Source organism: Gobio gobio, assembly GCF_949357685.1.
Source record: "Gobio gobio genome assembly, chromosome: 24".
Lineage (NCBI taxonomy): Eukaryota > Metazoa > Chordata > Actinopteri > Cypriniformes > Gobionidae > Gobio > Gobio gobio.
Window position 1 is genome coordinate 4,116,239 of NC_137120.1, and position 23,907 is coordinate 4,140,145.

Genomic DNA, 23,907 nt, shown 5'->3' on the forward strand with positions numbered 1-23,907 from the left:
TGGTTAAAGCCCCTCACTGCTGATTGGTTAAAGCCCCTCACTGCTGATTGGTTCAATGCACCTTCAACAGCGTTTCTCAGAAATCGCTTACTGCGCCTTTAACTAACCAAGGAGGCTCATGGAGTCAAAGCAAAGATTTTAAAAAGCTGAAAGCACAAAGTATAATCTTGTAATACTGAATGCCTTTCTTTGTGAAACAAATATAGCTTTTATAGTCTAAATATTGTTCGTGTGTATATTTATGATAGTCAATGTGCTCTATATTCGTCTAACGTCGAGTTTTTCTTCCATTTTTGACGTATTGCGCTCAAAACACGGTTGAAATGGGAAGCACTTGAGATGGAAACGTATATGTATACACATACATCAAACGTAAGCGTTTGATCATACCGGAAGACATTATAATTTCGTGAGGTACGTGTTTTCCGTGATAGTAAAACGCACAAACACAAGGCGATAGGCCCGTTGAGCCATCAATCAAACGCGCCAGCCAATGGGCGACTACGCGACGCGGCGCTCCGGCCAATCACGGCACACGTCGCGCTGCAGTGGGCGGAGACGCGGCCCAGCGCTGCCGTAACACTATCGAGCCTTTCGAATCCAGAAAACGGACAGAATCGAGACGAAAACGGCGAGAAAAGAGCGAGAAACGACCCCGGGCAGGAGGTAAAGCGATAGACAGTGTTCATGTGGTGGTTTCGGGTCGAGTCCGCGCGCATGGGGCGAGTTTTTATTGTCATTTGAGATGCTATCGAGCAGCTGTGTTGAGATGCTTGTCAAATCTAAGGCAGAAACGCTACTAATGAGAAATAAGGGCACATTAAAGCGCATGCACGCGCACACGTCCGTGTGTTTGTTCCACAAGCCTCAGAATGGGATGTTTATGTGCTTATTTAATAGTTTATCGGGTTATTTTCAGTGCATTTGACAATGGTAGCCATGATGGATTGTGCTATAGGCAGGACACATACACAAAGGCCATTTAAACCCCTCCATATCTAAAGCTGTGTGAACTTGAGCTCAATTCTGCACACATTTACTGAATAATTGTTGAATTCATGCCTAATATTTATGGTATTAGTGTGATTAATACTAACGAATCGAATTAAATGTGATAATTGAAAGCCATTAGCTGAAAGCTGTCATGGAAAGGCACTTGTTTTGTTTTGTTCCTGAGCTGGGCTGTTTTGCATGCAGTATTTATTATTATTTCTATGCATAGGTCGTTATAATATGGCTATTAATAGATGAAAATGAGAAAAATATGCCTTATATATTTAGATATTTATTTATTTCATGCATGATCTTAGACTATTATGTGATTTTTAATAACAATATTATATTGTTGAATGTTATATATTTAGTGAAAGCTAAACACGTCCATTTAGTTTTGTATGGCGTTATTGATTTATTGCATGAATGCAATATTTTTTTTATTGTAAAAAATCAGCCATGGCATGATTATTAATATCCTTTAATAGTTGAATAAAGCTGTGGAAATGCATGTGTGCGTGGTTTGTTCGTGAGCTGGGATGAAGTTATTGATTATTTATTTCATGCATGCATAATCTTGTCATTAAAATATAATCCAATATAAGATGGTGGATTAAAGTTTTAGCCGTCTGGACTAAGAAGTGACAAGCAAAGGGAAAACTTTCTAGCTATTATTGATGATATTATCATTTATTAATGTATATATTTTGTTCGTTTTAGCTAGTTGTACGCTTCTGTATTTGCGTGGCATTTAAATCACCTGATATTTAAATGTGCATAAGAAAATATCATGCAAAGCTTCATCAAATGAACTCTTTTAGTTTAGTTAGCTTTATTTAGTTGGCTATTTTATAATGTAAAATGATAAAATCAGTGTATAAATGTCTTGCTTTGTAATGATGCACTTCTAAAATTGTCTCAAAATGTGCTTTAAAGAATGAGGAGAAATATTTGCATTTGCTAAAACATGCAAATCCAGTGCAGAACCGATAGTAAATTTATGGCATGTCTCCACACAGATCCTGTTTTCATAAATGTGTGTGTGTGTGTGTGTGTGTGTGTGTGTGTGTGTGTGTGTGTGTGTGTGTGTGTGTGTGTGTGTGTGTGTGTGTGTGTGTGTGTGTGTGTGTTTTCATTGGTTTGGCTCATGTTGTGTGTGTTTCTGATGAAAGCGCGTGCAATGCCACAGGTCAGGCGAGGATTTCCGCATGGTGACAGTCGTCATGTCTGGGAGTTTGTTAGTTTATTATGCTTTCTTTTCTACATTTTACACGTGGTTTGCTCTGAAATGACGTTTTAAGAGGTGACGTGCTATAGCCAGAATCTAAAAGTGCTTTAAACAACATTTTTCTCTTTTTAAAAAAATCTTGAATGATCTGTATTCATGCGGTTTTTGATAGTATATATTAATTTTGACACTTCCTGGAATATTTGTACTTTAATAATTAATGTCACATCGCAGGGCCTTTGACATGAACTAGTGAAGATATAAATACATAAACAAGTTATTCCCCACCTACCAACTATCATTTCTGTTTGACTGAGTGGGAGAAAAACATGTTTTGATTTACATCTTTATTTTTAAGTTTGTAGGGTTTTCCAGCTTTTTCATCTCTCAGAGCAGTATATATATATTTATATCTATGTGTATATATTAGGGCTGTCAAAAGATTAATCGCGATTAATCGCATCCAAAATAAAAGTTTGTGTTTACATAATATGTGTGTGTGTACTCTGTTAATTATTATTTATATATAAATACACACACATTCATGTATATATTTAAGAAAAAAATATTATTTTTATATATAAAACATTTATATTTATATATATTATAGATTATATAAATGTATATACAGTATATACATGCAAATATTTCTTAAATATATACATGAATGTGTGTGTATTTATATATAAATAATAATTAACAGAGTACACACACATATATTATGTAAACACAAACTTTTATTTTGGATGCGATTAATCGCGATTAATCTTTTGACAGCCCTAGTATGTATATAAAAATATATATATATATATATATATATTTTTTTTTTTTTATTTTTTTTTTTATTAATTGAGTGTGTTTTGTCACCATTTAAAAACTGATAGTGATGTGTTCATTGAGTCGGGCTTATTTAAAGTTAACTACCTAACCTAACTTAACTTAACTAAAATATTTATGTTAGAAAATACAAAATTTAAAGAAAAGTTATTCAGCTGCTATCTATCAAATCGGATTGACTGAATTGAAAAAAAAAAGGTTTTGATTCATATAGATTAGTTTTTATTCTTAAGTTATAAATTCATTGAATTTTAAATTAATCTAACCTAAAATATTGATGTTAGAAAATCCAAAATTTACAGAGAAGTTATAGCTCTAATACCAGCTATCGTTTCTGATTGATTGAATTTAAGAAAATATTAAATTGATGTTATTCTTACGTTTAAACGTTCATTGATTCAGGCTTATTTTAAATATTGATGTTAGAAAATAAAAATGTGCATAAGTTACCGGTTTTTGATATTGATGTTCATATATTCAGGCTTATTTTTCTTATCTTTTCTCTTTTTTTTGTATTTCTGACATGGAATATACACACTTTATCATACAAATCCATTTAAATTGTAATCTAAAATATTTACAAAACAAAAAACAAGAAAATAAAAACCTTACAGGAAAATTATTCCTCTAATACAAGCTGTTATTTCTGTTTGACTGAATTAAAGAAAAGATTAAATTAGTTAAGTTTGTACGTTCATTGGTTCAGGCTTATTTTAAATATTGATGTTAGAAAATATCCGGTTTTTGATATTGATGGTAATTTATTCAGGCGTATTTTTCTTTTCTATTTCTTTTTTTGTATTTTGTCTCTAAGGACATGAAATATACACACTTTCCCATGTACATTCTTATTATAACCTACAATATTAATGTTAGATACAAAATATTACAGGAAAGTTATTCCTCTAATACCAGCTGTCATTTCTGATTGACTGACTTGAAGAAAAACAGGTTTTGATTCATATAGATTAGTTTTATTCTTAATTTATAAGTTAGAAAATACAAAAAAAGAAAATACCAGTAGATTTTCTGCAAATATAATTAGTTTTTCAGCTTGTTAGTTCATCTCCGTACAGTTTTTCTCTGAACACTTTAAATGTGTTTATTTGAAAGTATGAATTGTTTGTTTTTTTGACACCCCTTAATGACAAGTTTCTTATAGTGATGTGTTCATTGATTTAGGCTCGTTTTTATTTATTTTTATTTTTTTGGTATATATTTTTATCTTCAAGGACATGAAATATACACACTTGCCCACATTTAAATCGTAACCTAAAATATTGATGTTAGAAAATAAAAACCTTACAGGAAAGTTATTCCTCTAATACCAGCTGTTATTTCTGATTGACTGACTTGAAGAAAAGATTAAATTAGTTTTATTTTTAAGTTTGTACATTAATTGATTCAGGCTTATTTTAAATATTGATGTTATAAAATAAACAATTGCCGAAAATCTACCGTTTTTTGATATTGATGTTAATTTATTCAGGCGTATTTTTCTTTTCTTTTACTTTTTTTTGGTATTTTCTCTTTAAGGACATGAAATATACACACTTTCCCATGTACATTCATATTGTAACTAGGGGTGCACCGATCCGACTTTTTCAGTCCCGATACCGATACCGATGCCTGGGCTTTGTGTATCTGTCGATACCCGATACCGATCCGATATATTGTTGAATTAATAATAAACTGTATATCTTCCACCTTATACCTTCCTTGAAGAGACTAAAGGCACCAGACTTTACTAACTAAACATAACTAAGACAAAATAACAGATGTATGTAAGGTGTTGAATTCTTATTTATTTAAAAAACAATTGTGCATTCAAATCTAAAATAGAATGTAATCTAACTTCTTTAAATAAATAAAATGTAGCAGTGGAAACAAAAAACAGTGTATTGGTCAAACATACAATAGTAATCTGACAGTTACCAAACATTTTTTACACTACAGATAATTGTTTTGGTATATAATCATATCAATATTAAAAAGTAGCATTACAAATTAACAAATAGTCTAATTTTCTACCATATGCAATTTAATAAAAAATTTTCAGCTAGCTAATAACAACTTTGTTCTGGTTTCACCTCACTCCAGATTAAATGATTGTAGGCTAGGCCTATTTATTTTACTACACATTGTCAACAGAAATAAGATGAAATACTGTTGATAATTAAAAATAATTCTTACTACCCACTCTTGCTAAAATGGGTAAGCACACTTGTGTTCTCATTTCAGTTGCGTTCTGAGTAAATTAATAAACTGAGTTCATGAGTTCAGTGTTGGACAGATCAGTTGTTCTGGCCAGTCGTTAAAATGATTCGGTTCAAATGAGTCATCAGGTCACGAATCGGACATTAGCAGACGCGTTGTGTGCGAATCCCGTCTGTTAGAACATCGCGAAAGATGTCAACACACAGAAAACACTTCATAACTGGATATAATTTGTCTCCCGCTTATTGAAAGTATGCTTTATGTCAGCTGGTCAGAGAAGAGTCAATGTTTTTTGAGCGCAATGCACACCCAGTGATAATTCAAGGACAAAATTGTCCGAATGTGTCACGTGCAACATGGTTTCGGTCTTCCGAGCTTTTGATTTGGATTAATATGTGAAATATGAGAGCGAACACTGATTATTTTGAAGACCCAGAGAGCGCGCGCGGGGGAGAGGAGCTCTCAGATCGGTCTCTCTGTCACTCAGTCACAAGCGCAGCATCTGTTCTACATCACTCGTAAATCACAATAACTCATCAAATTAGGCTTTGGCCGTCAAAAAAATGTCAATGCAGGAAAGACCCTGACTTTGCAGTAATACCCTCGAAACAGCGACGAACTAGTTGGCGTGGCAAGCGTGAAATATCTCCTCCACACAGCCGACTCTCTGGCTCGCTCCCTTCTAGCATGCGACACACGTGAAGCTGACGAATGACGTCGGTTCTGCTGCGACGGAAAAAAACACCTGGATCGGCTTGTGGATCTGTTAATTTTTCCGATCCCCGATCCAGCTATTTTGTCAGTATCGCGGCCGATATCCGATCCTAATATCGGATCGGTGCACCCGTTAGATACACAATATTACAGGAAAGTTATTCCTCTAATACCAGCTGTCATTTCTGATTGACTGACTTGAAGAAAAACAGGTTTTGATATAGATTAGTTTTATTCTTAAGTTATAAGTTAGAAAATACAAAAAAAGAAAATACCAGTAGATTTTCTGCAAATATAATTAGTTTTTCAGCTTGTTAGTTCATCTCCGTACAGTTTTTCTCTGAACACTTTTTAATATGTTAATTTGAAAGTATGAATTGTTTGTTTTTTGGACACCCCTTAATGACAAGTTTCTTATAGTGATGTGTTCATTGATTCAGGCTCGTTTTTATGTATTTTTATTTTTTTGGTATATTTTTATCTTTTAGTACATGAAATATACACACTTGCCCACATTTAAATTGTAACCTAAAATATTGATGTTAGAAAATAAAAACCTTACAGGAAAGTTATTCCTCTAATACCAGCTGTTATTTCTGAATGACTGAATTGAAGAAAATATTAAATTAATTTTATTTTTAAGTTTGTACATTCATTGATTCAGGCGTATTTTAAATATTGATGTTATAAAATAAACAATTGCAGAAAATCTACCGGTTTTTGATATTGATGTTAATTTATTCAGGCGTATTTTTCTTTTCTTTTACTTTTTTTTTGTATTTTCTCTTTAAGGACATGAAATATACACACTTTCCCATGTACATTCATATTGTAACCTAAACATTTTAATCTTAGATACAAAATATTACAGGAAAGTTATTCCTCTAATACCAGCTGTCATTTCTGATTGACTGAATTGAAGAAAAACAGGTTTTGATTCATATAGATTAGTTTTATAAGCCAGTAGATTTTCTGCAAATATAATTAGTTTTTCAGCTTGTTAGTTCATCTCCGTACAGTTTTTCTCTGAACACTTTAAATGTGTTTATTTGAAAGTATGAATTGTTTGTTTTTTTGACACCCCTTAATAACAAGTTTCTTATAGTGATGTGTTCATTGATTTAGGCTCGTTTTAATTTTTTTTGGTAAATTTTTATCTTCAAGGACGTGAAATATACACACTTATTGCCCACATTTAAATTGTAAACTAAAATATTGATGTTAGAAAATAAAAACCTTAAAGGAAAGTTATTCCTCTAATTATTTCTGATTGACTAAATTTAAAAAAAAGATTAAATTAGTTTTATTCTTAAGTTTGTACGTTCATTGATTCAGGCTTATTTTAAATATTGATGTTAGAAAATAAACAATTGCAGAAAATCTACCGGTTTTTTATATTGATGTTCATTTATTCAGGCTTATTTTTCTTTTCTTTTACTTTTTTTTTGTATTTTCTCTTTAAGGACATGAAATATACACACTTTCCCATGTACATTCATATTGTAACCTAAAATATTAATGTTAGAAAATAAAAAATATTATAGGAAAGTTATTCCTCAACTATCAACTATTATTTCTGATCGACTGAATTGAAGAACAATGTTTTGATTCATTTTATTCTTAAGTTATAAGTTCATTAATTCAGACTTAAATGAACCTAACCTAAAATATTGATGTTAGAAAATAAAAATATTGCAGAAAAGTTATTCCTCTAATACCACTGAATTAAAGGAAAAGTTATAGTACATTGATTCATAGATTAGTTTTATACTTATAATTAAATTCTCTGAATAGACATGTTTGTAATGTTTTCGGATAGTGGTGTGGTTATTAAATCAGGATAGTTTTTGAGTTGTGATGTTTTTGTATCTCCGTCCGCAGCATCAGCTGTCCTGCAGTCATGGACCCGTCTTTACCTCCAGACCCAAACCCAGAGGCCCTCGCGGAGCCGGAACCCGCTTTAGACGTGAGTCCACCAGCAGATGCCGCTCCGGATCCACCTGTGGAACCAACCTTGGATTCGGATCCGCAGCCATGCGAGGAACCGGTTTCAGGGCCAGCCCAGGAGCCATCTGCAGAGCCAACCCTGGCCCCAGAAATAAAGCCAGAACCGTCTGCACCAGAAATCACACCAGAAGCACCAATCCCAGCTCCAGCACCTCCTCCAGCGCCAAACTCCTCCTGCAAGATCATGACCTTCAGACCCACCATGGAGGAGTTCAAGGACTTCGGAAAGTACATGGCTTACATCGAGACCCAAGGAGCTCATCGTGCCGGTCTGGCGAAGGTATCGGATGAAAGTTTACCTTTAGTTTAATGATGGTTCAGTCAAATAATGAGTTATGTATCGTGAATAACAATGAACGCTAAGTATTTATTAACCTAGGTTCATGTTAATTTATAAACATGCTATTGTGCATTTGTTTATTCATGTTCATTTATATTCAAAAAGTTATTACAGTTAATTTATACTACTTGAAATGTTAAACATGTCTTAGTATATGTAAAAAACATAAATCAAAAACGAGTAAATGCCGTAAAAACATGATTTATTGTAATTCATATTTCATTCATGTGCATTCAATCTTATTGAAAAGTTTTACCCCCATGACTTATAAAACTGACAATAGTAATAACGATAAACTTTAGTGCTTTTTGAATATTTTCGCAGATAACCGATAATTCTTTATTTTGAAACCTTATAACCGATAAATCAGCCGTTAAATCTAAATCAAAATTTTTATGTAATTTTTGTGAGCCTGATTACAAAAACAAAAAGTCTCTCCATTAAATCCATGTCCCAAACACACAATTATGATGTTCTCTTTAAAATTGTATGTTGCCGATTTGACAGACTTGCACTTGTTACAATATTTTCCTTTTTTTAAGTGATTTAAATCATATTTCAAGCAATTCAACCCATCAGCAGTGCACATCTGAAGTGTCTCAGCTGAAGGAAATAATGCATTATTTATCAGCTTTAATATATCAGACTAAGTTTCTTATAGGACCGATAACGATATCATTAAAGATTTACATGTATCGGCCAATACCGATATAGTGACCGATATATCGTGCATCCCTAATTTTAAGTAGTTCAATACTCAATTTATTAATAATAATTATTATTATATACCATAATAATGCAACACAATTAAAATACTTTTGTCTAAGTTTTGTGTGTGTATATCAGTATCGGCGTTTGCCATTAATAACAGTTTATCGAATAATATTTAAGAGCCTTAACTACTTCAAATTTTAAACTTTTTATCTAACTTATATCCAAAAATTAATAAATGCACATAAAATTACAATAAATAATACGTTCACAGCATTTATTAATCTGGGTTAATGTATGTTCTAACATAATAAACATTAATGAATTTTGAATGGTGATGAACAATAGTATATTTATAAATTCTTCTGAAGTGTCGTTATCTAATGGTACACCTTTATTAAAGTACATTCGTCGTTAATAACATTCGTTATTTTCTCAGGTTATTCCACCGAAGGAGTGGAAGCCACGGCGTTCCTATGATAGCATTGAAGATATGGTCATTCCCGCTCCCATCATGCAAGTGGTGACCGGCCAGTCGGGACTCTTCACTCAATACAACATCCAGAAGAAGTCCATGACGGTCAAAGAATATCGCAAACTGGCCAATAGTAAAAGGTTTGTTATTACCCGTTTTTATAATGTGGCTTCTTTGTAAAGTTTGCCTTCTTATCTGTCAATAATGTCATTGAAATGCCCCGTTTGGCTAGTAAAAAGGCGTAATTTGCTCTTTAACTTGACCTATGGCAGGTACTGCACCCCTCAACACAAGGACTTTGACGACCTGGAAAGGAAGTACTGGAAAAACCTGACGTTCGTGTCGCCTATTTACGGTGCCGACGTCAGCGGCTCCATCTACGACCCGGTGAGTCACGAAACATCCGCTTACGTCTTCAGCACATTTATTCAATGATTCGATCCGATTTCAGAACAAGTTAAGCTGCAGCGATTACTTGAAGCGCAATGTAGTTTGATTTCTCTAAAACACCTTTTTGGACATTTCTAAAACAAAAATCACCGTTACATCAGTGTGTTATAAGTGTGAAAATAAACATGGTGTCAAAAGTATAGCTAACAAAACGTATGTTTAAAGCCAGACTAATTTGATTGATTGATCGTACCTTGACTGTAAGTCATAACCAATATGAGTCCTGTCTTGGCCATGTAAAGCCCACAGTAAGAAGAAATAATATATAGAAATATTTATGTATTAAAAAAAGAGAACTTGTAGAAAAGTCCAAGCAGAAATTACATCAGTGATGAATAACTAGACGTGTATCATTGTGTAACTATTGCAAAAATTATGATTTATGTAATTTTACAGATAACATTTTTTTTTTTTAAAGGTATTTTGGGATCTGTATGTTGTTCATAGTTCTTTTAAATTAACCTTTTGGTTTTTATCCATTTTTTTAAAGGTATTTTTATAGCATTATTGTAAGTTTGTTCAAATAAGAATTTGTTAAGCTGGTATTTTTGTCCATGGTTCCTTTTAAATGTTTTTTTTTTCCTATTATTTTGTAAGGGTTTTATAGCATATTATTTGTGAAGCTTGTATTTTTGTTTATGGCTCCTTTTTAAATATATATTTGTTTGTTTTCTCATCAATTCTTTTTAGTAAATGTAGTTTTTTAATAGGCATTTTAAACATTTTGTGTTTTGATAGCATATTATTAATAATTTAGTAATATAATTTAGCGTATTATTTGTGAAGTTTGTATTTTTGTTCATGGCTCCTTTAATTTTTGGTTTTTATTAACATGTTTTTGATCAAATGCTGTTTTTTTACAGGTATTTTTGTATTTTTATAGCATAATTTTAAGATTGTTACCACTGTGAAGCTTGTTTTAGAAATTCTTTTTATCAAATTGAGTTTTTTAAAAGGCATTTTTGTGTTTTAATAGCATATTATTTATTTTATGAAGCTTGTATGTTTGTTCATGGCTCCTTAAATTTTTAGTGCTTTTTTTTTAAAAAATAGAATGTGAAGCTTATAATTTTGTTCATGGCTCTTTTAAATGATCTTTTTTATAAAATAGTTTTTTTTAATCAAATTTAGTTTACTTAAAATATTTTTTTTTTATATGGTAAACAATATTATGCCACACATGCTGTCGGAAAAAGTTTTGTTGAAATATTTCCATATCAGGAGTGTTTATAAAGTCATTGCAGTTGAATTATTATGTTTTATTGGCTTTCTTTTCTTGTGCATGAATGTTTTTACTATGCTTTTTCCTTGTAAAGGACATTGCGGAGTGGAACATCGGCCATCTGAACACTCTTCTGGACATGGTGGAGCAGGAGTGTGGGATCGTCATCGAGGGGGTGAACACACCGTACCTGTACTTCGGCATGTGGAAAACCACCTTTGCCTGGCACACAGAGGACATGGACCTCTACAGTATCAACTACCTGCATTTCGGGCAGCCAAAGTCCTGGTGAGCGTCCTACATTTACTATGTATGCTCATTTAGTTGAACTCAAAAGATTCAAAGGGGTACGTTCGCCACTTTTTGAACACATGACGAGATTAAAGTGGCTAAATATGTTCAGATTTTGACATTTTGGCAGCATTTAATGCCAGTTAATTGGCATATTTGGGTCGTGTGAAGATAAAATGTCTCACAAAACTAGATTTTATGCTTTATTTTACAGTACCCACCTGTACTATAATCTCTGGGCACAATATAAAGAAACTCAAATGTAGATCAGCGTTTGACCACATGGGGGCACCCTTGTCATTCACTTCACCTGTGAAAATTCAGGATGACATCATCGAGAAAGATGAATCATGTGTGCTTTGTCTCACTGTATCTCGCTCGTACACAACAGGCTCTTTATAATGGAGCAAATTGTTATCGGCACACTTCGTTGTGAAGTAAATCCTCTAGAGTATTAGATGTACATAAATGAGAAGTATTGTGCCACATATGTTGAAGTATTTGCCATGTTTTTTGCATCGAAATCAAGTAAGATAACAGCTACTGACTTAAAGGTTTGTAAACCAAGCGTAACATCCCTCGATTGAAAGCAAAATGCCTTTGAAATGACTTGGTATTCTGTTGGTTTGTTTTCCTGAAGTTGAACTTGACTCTCCTTTCTTGCGGAGAGAGGCTTTAATACGGAATTTTGAGGTTCAGAATACACAATTTTCCAGCTGGATGTCTTTCCCTGTGATGGAAGAGTTCAAATAAACATGTTTTCAGTGTCCTTTTTCCACATGTGAGCTCACCACAGACATTTCTGTCTTTTATTCTTCTTCACATTTTTCTTTTATAGAATCTAACTCTTGTGTTTGGTCTTCTCCCTGGTGTATCCCCTTATATTTCCCCCCTCTTTTGAGAAGGATGCATGTGTGTTTTGCATACTCACACTAGTCCTTGATGCCCTTGGCTTGTGTCGTCTTGACTCTCAAACTTGAGCGTTCATTAGACGCAGCTGTTTTGTCAGTATCTCGGGCTGTTGTACAGAGTGATATTTCATCCATCTGTGCGTTCCGTGTCTTTTTCCTCAAGCTGGAAAGCAGTAGTCAATCAAGGCTGTTTTGTTCAATGTTGGATCTTTGTGGAGACTGTATAGGGCTTCAACACACAAGTCTGTGCGTGACTTGAAATGCATAATAGATTGCTTTTACGAAAGGAAGGTTTTTAAGACTTAGGTTGAAAGTAGGACGTTTACGGCGTAAACAACAGGGTTCCCATGATCACTAAAATATCCTTTAATGATGCTCTGCACTGGTTAAAACCACTTATTTAATTCTATAGGTTTTTGTGAACTTTCAGATTTCCTTTTAAGAGCGCATGGACAACAACTAGTGCTGTTTGTACCCCAAACAACCTTGTAATATGTATTTTCTATCAAACGTTGCCTTTATCCTCTCAATTTAGTCAGAAGTACATAAACGCATCAATGTGTAGATGTTTCACAGGTGCATAAGCTACAACCGGAAAGTTAAAAGGATGTTATTAACTATAACTTGAAAGTCTGAATGTAAAAATAATCCCTGATTAAATGATGTGGGATCCCTATAACAGTGAACGTAAATGCAAATAGTAACATCAAGGATTCCTTATTTAAAAGTTGCATTAGGGCTAGATTGTATGCTGTTCCTTGACGCTTAATGCATTGTCATGGATCATGTGAAAGGGTTGTAGCGTGTTTGGGTCCTGGTCCGTTACGCACAGGTGTCCAAAAGGATAGGAGTGCAAATCCGTGATTCTTTAAGAGGTCTTGTGCAAGTCTCACTTGCTCTCTTGAGTATCTCTCTGTCTCCATTTCTTCTGTGTCCTCATATCTCTCTGAAGTGTTAGCTCTTGATGTCTCTAGCTAAGCATTCTCTCTTTCTCTCGCTCTCCGGAGGCCTTATCTCAAGTTAACTTTCCTTCGCTTCTCAGCATAACAGAGAACGGCAAGACTCTTGCTTAGGGTGGGGGAAAAAAAGGAAAGAGGAGAATTTACTCACCCTTCAACACGGCTTAATGCAACTATGTGTGCGCTCGTCCTCCCCACCCAAACACCCCCTTCCGCTTTTGAAATTGAATCCGTTTTACTTTTCTGGTAATTACAGTATGTTAAAGCGTGTGTGTGGTAGCTGTTTGCCTAACCCTCTGTTCAGCCACTGTGAAATTAACTTCATTCGCCTCCAACTCTCCTCCCATCAAAGTCATAATTCTCGCCGCCTCCTGAGATCTAGTGTCAGATTCTTAAAGATTGCGGAGTGGCCCAAAGTGGTGCGCACGCTGCCGGAAATAATCGCTGTGAGAGGGAGTGCGGCAGCCGAGGGAATAGCGTGATTCTTATTGCTTGTTTTCTTGTTCCTGTCCTCTTCAAGATGATGACAAATAAAACCTTAACGCTGCCGGTGGCGTCGATGCCGATTTGCAGGTTGGGGTTTTGTGTTGCCGGCATGGGATTGGAGAGATATCGCATTTGGGAAGTGAAGTACGAAATTGTTTCATGGGTCGTAAACAAGGTAAATGGGATGCGTCCCTTACATACGCCCAGGCACATAACCACGCCATGTCAAAATCTCAAACGGTGTTTATTGGGTGCTTTTTGTTAATTTCGTAGTTCCGGTGGTACATGAGGAACCTCAAGAGACTTGAGGCCTTTCTCCAAGGGGCCGTTTCCAGTCACACCAAGTCAAACCCCTTGGATTTGGCTTGATTTCTGGCGCCCCCGTTGTGATTTTCATCAATACTTGCCTTCTTCCCCAGACAGTTCCCGGTCGAACTTCTGCATATTTTGGTTGCCAGATAGAGTTACTGTCAACTTGATCTGGTGGGGCTAGTGGGGTGTAAAGATACTCCTGCTGGCAGGAAGTGTTTGTACCCTAATTACAGCCACCCATCAGATCCGGCTTTTATCCGAGGGAAAAGGAGAGAAAGACACATCTAATTATTATTGATCTGTGGTGGCACCTCAAACACCAAATTAAATCCACTACCGCCAATGCCTTCAGAGTTGTTGGCGGTAGGGGCACTTGTGGGCAGCCGTTCGATTTCTTGATGGCTCCGTCTTTGGTTTTTCAAGGCTCAATACCTGCAACAAATGCACGTCACCATGGGAAGAGATTAGCAATTGTGCTATTGGTCTACTTTGGGCTGTCTTTGCTGCTTTGTAGGGTCTTGGGTTGCAAAGTACCCAGAAACTTTTCCTTTTTGGAAACTTTTAGAAAGTTTTTGGACATGTACCAGAAATGTTCAGGTCCTTTGCATCTCTATGAATGTATTAAAGTTTAATGTTGCTCAACTTTCTCGAGATCCAGTTATATTCTATTTTGAAAAGTTTGCTTTCTACACATGGTGCTCTTCAAGAGTAGCACTCCTCGAGCTCCTGAACCATATCACGCTACGGCTAATTTGATAAATATGAATATGTGAATCACTTACTGCTAACTAGCCGCCTTAGATCCATAGATCTTTCATCTATTTCCGTCCTGTTCTTGTACATGCTAACCCATGGTGTTCTTTCAGTTCCAGTCCTTTCTTGTACGATTACTCCTTTAACTTCAGTAAAAGCCACAGCACATTATGAAATAAAACAAGCTCTTCATGTGAATCCCATCAGCTGCATACAAACACAGCCTTTTAATCTGTCCACTTGGTATTCAGTTGACTTTCAGATGATCCTCCGTCTGTGTTGGGAAAACCACTGCTGTGAAATTGGCCTGTGTTTAGCTGGAAAGTGCCCGTAAAACCCCTGTTTTGTCACCGGTCGCCATTAGAGGGCAGTGCGACGCAGCTCAAAAGCCTCCTAAAGCCACGCTCTCCTCATTGTGAATGTGTGATTTGGAGCTGGAGCCCAGGGGAGGGTGATGCACCGGATTTACATTTGCTGTTCTGGGCCTCGGGAGGGTTTCGGCTCTCCGGAAACTTGAGGAAATAATTAGGCTAATACAGACAATGTCAATAACCACGTCAGGCGAATTGAACCTTTAGCAGCACAGAAGATATTGTGCTGTTTCCAGCTCCAGCAAAATAATTTCAAATGAAGCACAGTCTGCAGCTGGGGGGGAATATTATTATTGCGCGTGTTTGAGCCGATTAGCCTAAATAAATTGGCCTTCGCGCAGTAATTTTCCAGGCTTTGTCTTAGTGACATTTGAATACATTTGTCTTTAAACTAGCGTGTGACTGGTGAATGTGAAATAGGGGTGAAATGCTCTGCGAGGCGCGTTTCATGTTTTCGAGGGCTGTAGAAAAGCGCATGATGATCAGAGGGTGATTCGCATAGAGGCGTCTCGCTGCGCGTCCCTCCAGTGTCTTTCCCGCTCGTCTTTTCTATTGATCCCATTAATTGATCTCTGTTTTTTTCCCTCTTCCCCGCAGGTATGCGATTCCTCCCGAGCACGGCAAGAGGTTGGAGAGGCTGGCGCAAGGTAAGACCTCACATCCGTTCGTTATCATGTCTTCAAGCTTAGCTGATCAAAACAGAGGCCGCTTATATAGAACTCTTAAAGGTACAGTAGCGTAAAATATGAATAGTTCATGTAGGAACCTCAGTCTCCAAACTTATTGAACCAAACTTCCTTTCCTTAGTGCAACAAAAAATTTAGATATTTCACTAAATGTTCAAGCTGCTTTCCATATATCGACAAAGAATAGGGAATAGCTGCAGTTTAAGCTCATTTACATATAGAAATCTTAAAGGTACAGTAGCATAAAATGTAAATATTTCATTGTTGGAATATCAGTCTCTTATTGATCAACTTTCTTTGGTGGAACAAGAAATGGAGATATTTCATTCTATTGACAGAGAATAGGAATAGGTGCTGTTTAAGCTCATTTGCATATAGAAATCTTAAAGGAACAGAAGTGTAAAATATGAATATTTAATGTAGGAATATCAGTGTCTTATTGATCCAAACTTTTCTTCTTCTGTGCGACAAGAAATGGAGATATTTCTCTATATGTTCAAGTTGCTTTCTATATATTGATAGAGAATAGGAATATGTGCCGTTTAAGCTCATTTACATATAGAAATCTTAAAGGTACAGTAGCATAAAATATATGAATAGTTCATGTAGGAATATCAGTCTCTTATTGATCCAAACTTTTCTTCTTCTGTGCGGCAAGAAATGGAGATATTTCCCTATATGTTCAAGCAGCTTTCTATATATTAACATATAATTGGAATAGGTGCAGTTTAAGCTCATTTACATATAGAAATATTCTACAGTATCATATAATATATGAATAGTTCATGTAGGAATATCAGTCTCTTATTGATCCAAACTTTCTTCGGTGTAACAAGACATTTAGATTTTCAATATATTTCCATATATTGACAGAGAATTGGAATAGGTGCAGTTTAAGCTAATTTGCATATAGAAATCTTAAAGGTACAGTAGCAGAAACAGGAATAGTTAATGTAGGAATCTCAGTCTCTTATTGCACCAAACCATCTTCAATTCAACAAGAAATGGACATATTTCTCTATGTTCAAACTGCTTTCTATATATTGATAGAGAATGGGAATAGGTGCCATTTAAGCTCATTTGCATATATAAATCTTAAAGGTACAGTAGCAGAAACAGGAATAGTTCATGTAGGAATCGCAGTCTCTTATTGCACCAAACTTTCTTCAATTCAACAAGAAATGGAGATATTTCTCTATTTGTTCAAACTGCTTTCTATATATTGATAGAAAATAGAAATGTGCCATTTAAGCTAATTTGCATATATAAATCTTAAAGGTACAGTGGCGTAAAATATGAATATTTAATGTAGGAATATCAGTCTCTTATTGATCCAAACTTTCTTTAGTGCAACAAGAAATTGAGGTTTTCCATATATTGATGGAGAATAGGGAATAGCTGCAGTTTAAGCTCATTTACATATATAAATCTTAAAGGTACAGTAGCATAACACACAAATAGTTAATGTAGGAACCTTAATCTCTTATTGCTCCAAATTTTCTTTCCTTAGTGCATCAAGAAATTTAGATATTTCACTAAATGTTCAAGCTGCTTTCCATATATTGACAGAGAATCGGGAATAGCTGCAGTTTAAGCTCATTTACATATAGAAATCTTAAAGGTACAGTAGCATAAAATATGAATAGTTCATGTAGGAACCTTGAGGGCATTGACAGTGTTGTCAATTTTGGGTGAGCTATTTCATCCCTAGAACAGGAAAAAGGCTGTTCCGTGGGGTTTTTCCGGCCCCAAATCCTGTAGAAACATCGTTATAATCCTGAATGAGGTGCGAGCTGGCGCTGACAGAAAAATCCTCTTTGCACCCTCCCGAAATTTTGACGCGCTGTCTAGGAAAGCCCTCACGTCTCCCTCTGGTTGTTTGGATTATGAGATGTGAAGATGTGTTTGTGCCTGTCTGAGATCTGAGGCTGTGAGAGCATCTGTGTGCTGTTGTACTTCAAAACGCTACAGCGCGAGGAAGTACCATAACCTATATAACACCGGTCCTGTCCCACTTAAACAAACACCCCACAAATAGCGCAGTTGTGTGCTTGACACGAGTACGAGCGCTGGGTTTTTATCGGCGTATTGAGAGTTTTGACGCCATCAAGACTCGTCTTTTCTTGGCCCTCTTTTGGTCTGCATCGATCCTGAGGAGAGTCGAAGAAACACGCACACATTCTGGCTTCTCGTGTGATGAACCTTTCCCTTATGCAAGGCGTGACACCCACTAATGGTTTATGCAAAACTCCTGTACTTCACATCCTCGCATAAAAGCACATGAATTCACACTCCATCGCGTCAGTCGCCTCGTTTTTACCATCAGAGCGTCCTTTACATCTGTTAAATCTGCCTTAAAGGACAAAACAAAGCCAGTCCCGGCTCTTTACGATAAATTAATGATGTGTGCCGGCGAAATCATACCTCACGATCAGCTTTTCCACACCTCCGGGAGTCAATCCGAGCTGTTTTCGTGCACTTCTAATGGTCTTAACAAATGACAAAATGTCTGACGATATATGATCAGTCGCGGTGACTAGCAGCGTTCGTCTGCGGTGCTCGGGAAAAGACGCGTCTCAGATGGACGATCCCCTCTTCGGCTGCGGAAGACGTTTAATGTTGTTGTGAAAATGTGAGGCTTCTTCTCTTCATGTGCTGTACCTTGTTTCTCTTTCTGGTGTACGAATAACAGGAGGAAATCAATTGTGCGCGACAGAAGCGTGCTAGCCGGAGAAAAGTCTCGTAAACTAGCAAGATTGTCGAATTTTTTGCCTGTGAAAGTTCTGCAGCACAGAAGAATAAGTATTATAAGGATTTATATTAAATATTGTAATATATATTTTTATATAAATGTATTTCAATTGTTTTTTTGTTTTTGTTTTAATTACAACCATTATAGATATGAACCCAAAATGATATTTAAATATATATCATATATACTAATAATCAATAAGTAGTTTGTCATGTTAATACGTGATCATTTGCATAATTAATTATAAATACATAAAAACATATATTAATAAAATATATGAAATAAAAAATAAAATAAAGCAATATGTGTGTGTGTGTGTGTTATTTTTATATATATATATAAATTATGGTCGTTAATGCGTCTTATTATTGTTTATTTATAATTCATTATCTATTATTCATTTATTATAAAAAAAATTATATATTTGTAACATATTACGCAAATTATCACATTCAATTTATATTAAATGTAATCTTTATAATCTAAAATTTATAATAAGTATTTTATTTTTAATTTAATAATAAGAAAACAATATATAAGATATATTATAATATAATTATATAAAATATGAATCATAACTGTTATATAAAAGACAATATTAACAAATAGTTGTTGTTATTATCACATAAAATTAATAAAATTAATACTTTTTTATATAAGATAGAATTTCTATTATTATTTATATTAAAATATATATATAAATATTTATATGAAATATTGTAAAATACATTTTTATAAAAAAATATTTTTATAGTTTTTTTTTCATCCATTCATTATAGATATTAATCCCAAGAGTATTATTTTTATTTTTTTAATCAATATTTGCTCAATTTAGTTATATATATATATATATTCTTATAATGTTTTTATACAATTTAAATGTTATTCTTGTATTTATTTTTGAACATGTTTCATCCGTTCATTAAAGATGTTAACCCAATATGATTTAAAAATATTATTAATTGTATTTATGTATATTTATTTTGAATATAGTATATGTGTCTAATTTTATTATTTATATGAAATATTATATATTTTTTATAACCATTTAATTTCATTTATTTATCTTTTGCACATGCCGTTTTATCAGTTTATTATGGATATAATTATTCTTTTTATTTATATTTATTTTTAATATATTACATGTATTTAATTATTATTTTTCTTTTTTATTAGCACACACACACACACACACACACACACACACACACACACACACACACACACACACACACACACACACACACACACACACACACACACACACACACACACACACACACACACACACACACACACACACACACACACACACACACACACACTCTCTCTTTCTCTTACTAAAGGAGAATGGATGGACACACAGATGCCAAGCCTCATTGTTTTATGGAGATCTTGGAAACAATAGAGCGGAAACCCGAGGCAAACAGGCCAGGCTCCTCTAAATGAACGACATGTTTAAGCTGAAGCCCCATGTGATCCGTCAGAGGACGTGTGTGTGTGTGTGTGTGTGTGTGTGTGTGTGTGTCAGGCGTTCTGGCCATGTCGTAATAACCTATATTGTAGTCTGTGGGCAGGAATGAGGGAGATGATTATAATAATTAAAGGCTTTCAGAGCCGGACCGGTCCTGACTGACGCACGCAGAGCTTTTACCGATAACCTGCAAACGCCAATTATACGTAACACTCGTAATCATCATCATCATCACTCGCGTCTCCACAGAGGACGAGTTCAGTGCTGGAGCCTCGGACATTTATTCATAATAATACATTTATGTATAACGATCTAATATATACATTTGTTTTTGTTGTTAATTAATGTATTTATAATGTGTTATTGTTATGCAGATGATGATGCTTGTGGTGTTTTCCTGTTTGCAGGTTTCTTCCCAGGAAGTTCTCAGGGCTGCGACGCGTTTCTCCGTCACAAGATGACCCTCATTTCTCCATCCATCCTGAAGAAGTACAGCATCCCCTTCGACAGGGTGAGTTATTCCTGGATGACATCACTTCCTGTCACACACATTCATCATGTAGTTGGAATAAACGGACGAAGATTTTATCTATGCAAATGTTAATTAATGTGATAATTATCTAATCATTTTATAGTAAGTTATAAATGCATTAAAATAATAAATAAATAATAAATAAAAAAATATATTAAAACAACAATTATTTATTAATAATGTGTTTTATATGACAGTTATGATTCATATTTTATATAATTATATTATAATGTAATATTTTTTACTTATAATAATATAAGTACTATTTTATTTTTTATTTAATAATATATATATATATATATATATATATATATATATATATATACCTATTATTAAATTAAAAATAAAATAGTACTTATATTATTATTTTTAGATTATAAAGATTACATTTCATATAAATGTGATAATTTGCATAGTAATACAAATGTTAAAAATATATTTAAAAAGTGTAATAATAAATGAATAATAGGTTTAATTAATTATAAGTAAACAATAATACGCATTAACGACCATAACAATTTATAAAAATTAAATCAAAATCAATGTTTTAGGTATATACTCTGATGGGACCTAGCGCTTCCATAGCAACCCAACAGTGCCGTTTATATTGACTTAAGTCTGTAAAAGCTGCGGGATGAGGATATATATACACATATCAACCCCGCTAACAACACATGCACACTTTAGACTTTTTCTTGTATTCCAGTTTTCATAAATGTTTTTTTTAATTGCTGACTAACGTTTCGTAAAAGGTTTTTCGCTAACTTTTAGGTAGCTACGCAATTTTTTTTAGCACTTTCACACAGTTATGTTTATGCAGGCCATAGTGTGTGCCGTAATGCTAATTCATTTAAGTTAATGCGACAACTTTCATTAGAATGGTTTTACACAAAAGTTTTTGTAAAAGGTTTTCGTGAACTCTTTGCCTAACTTCGTAAAGGTTTTTCATTAACTTTAATTTTTTTCTCTTAATTGTTCGCATTTTCGCACAGTAATGACAGTTTTACAAACAATTTACACAAACCTTCTGCTTGTGTTTCATTAGCACGCCAGTAAAAGAAGCTAATAAAGCTAATTTTATTAGCTTCTCTCATTAGCATAGCTAGCGAAAAATTGCTACACATTTTAGCAAATGTAAGGTGTGTTGCGCACACAACACGCACACACTTTAGACACACTTATACACACTTTTTTCTTGTGTATTTCAGTATTTTCGTAAAATGTTTTCTTTTTAATCGCTGACTAACTTTCCGTAAAAGTTTTTTGTTAACTTTTTTTTGCTCTTTCGCACAGTAATGTTTATGCAGTCCATAGTGTGTGCCATAATGCTAATTAATTTAAGTGAATGCGACAATTTTCATTACAACGGTTTTACACAAACTTGCACCCTTAGTGTATTTCACCGTTTTTGTAAAAGTCAGAGCGTTAACGAAAACCTAACTTCGTAAAAGGTTTTCGATAACTTTTAGGTAGCTACACTAGAATACGTTTTTTTTTAGCATTAGTAAATTTTAGTAGATGTTTTAGTTAACGATAAAAACCCTGGAATGTGCGCACATGGCCATTTCACACAGTTGTGCGAGTGTGTGAAGGCGCGTTATGCTAATGCTAATGCAGCCCGGAGGCCACCTTTGTGGCGACAGCGCTAAGCTTCGCGTACAAACACGACGAGGGTGTTAAACTAAAGGACTGTGACCCTCACACACATACTTTTTTGTGTATACACACATTTATTTGTGTAGCAAACACGCTTTATACTCCGACCACAGGACCCTGCTAGCGACCGCGCCACGGATTACATTTCAATTTACTCCGCCGCTGATTTCTGTCCTCGCAAATTAGTCAGCGCGCTGGTTTTTTCTTCTCCGTGGGTAATTCCCATTGTCAGGGGCTCGAGTCCCTCGTGGTGATTTCAAGCAGGAGATTAAAACTGGAATAAATCTCTTTAATGAGGCTAGATAAAGTTCAGCGGCGCTACACGTTGCGCTCAACTCTCGCAGTCTGCTTTATTCCTGTCGTCAGCGCTGATTCTCCCTTCCTGCCGCTCCGCTGGTGGATGTTATTGTCAGGTTTGAGTCGATGTGACACTCGGTGGATTTGGAGTGAGATAAAACCGAGAGGGAGACGGGTGAAGTGTTGATCTCAGCAGGTAACCTGTCTCTCTCTCTCTCTCTCTCGACGTGTCTGGGGACGTTATTAGAGCTTCCAGCTCAAAACTCCTGCTAGGGAACAATCGTCAGGAACCCAGAGTGTGAGCAGGAATCCAGAAAGGAAAAAAAAATATATTAAATCTCATCTGCGACACCAGTGCGGTGACATTTAAGACCTGTAAACCATCACAAAACATAATACCATATATAACGCCAACACATCTCACGTTTCTTAGGCAATATTAACATGTTTTGTTTTGTTTTTGGAAGTATTATACAATAACAGAGTCAACATGTAATCTAAATGTACTTTTTTTCTTGTTTAATAACCAGTTACACTCGCTTTAGGACGCCTTACGGAAGCAAAGTTGGTTGTGAAAGATTTCATGTAATCCATTTAATGGATTTTATAGTTGGGATACTTTTTTCAGTTCAGAGCAGTTTTTTGTTTGTAAAGTTGCATTTAATATTTTCGGGGAAAAAACTATTAAAAATGTCAAACTTAAAAAGTGCAAATAAATGTATTGGAATAAGTATAGTTTACATGCATTTTAAATTAATAGAAATACATATTTATTTTTATTAATATAAAATAAATGTATGTTTAGTTTTACTTGTTATTTTAATATTTAATATTTTACTTATTTTAAACTTGAGAAAACTTAGTGTAAGTTATTATATTAGTACGTTTAAGTAATTATTTTTAACTCTTATTTTATTAGTTAACGTTTGTTTTATGTAAAAAACAATTTAAAATTACTCTAAATGTTTTTATTTGAATTAACTTTGTAATTATTAAAAAATTACTTTAAATGTTTTACTTTTAAATATTATTTATTTTTTAACTTTTAATTTTAAAACTACATTTTATTTTATGTATTTTATATATTGTACATATTATTTATTTTACACCAAGTATACAGTTATATTAATATTTAAGTTATTTATATTTAGTTATTTTAATTAATATTTTACTTATTTTAAACTTTATAAAACGTAAAAAAATGCAATTATGTTAGTATGTTTAAGTACATTT

General features: G+C 34.2%; 1 protein-coding gene across 2 annotated transcripts in view; it reads left to right on the forward strand.

Annotated features, from left to right (window-relative positions):
• The first annotated feature begins 540 nt into the window (after positions 1-540).
• Positions 541-23,907, forward strand: part of kdm4b (lysine (K)-specific demethylase 4B) — a 69,401-nt gene continuing 46,034 nt past the window's right edge. For both annotated transcript variants that reach the window (XM_079807000.1, XM_079807001.1), the window contains exons 1-7: positions 541-666; positions 7,871-8,276; positions 9,487-9,662; positions 9,795-9,909; positions 11,289-11,482; positions 15,875-15,924; positions 20,597-20,700. In XM_079807000.1, coding sequence (XP_079663126.1) covers positions 7,890-8,276; positions 9,487-9,662; positions 9,795-9,909; positions 11,289-11,482; positions 15,875-15,924; positions 20,597-20,700 — 1,026 coding nt within the window. In that variant the 5' untranslated portion in view covers positions 541-666; positions 7,871-7,889. The remainder of the gene's footprint in view (positions 667-7,870; positions 8,277-9,486; positions 9,663-9,794; positions 9,910-11,288; positions 11,483-15,874; positions 15,925-20,596; positions 20,701-23,907) is intronic.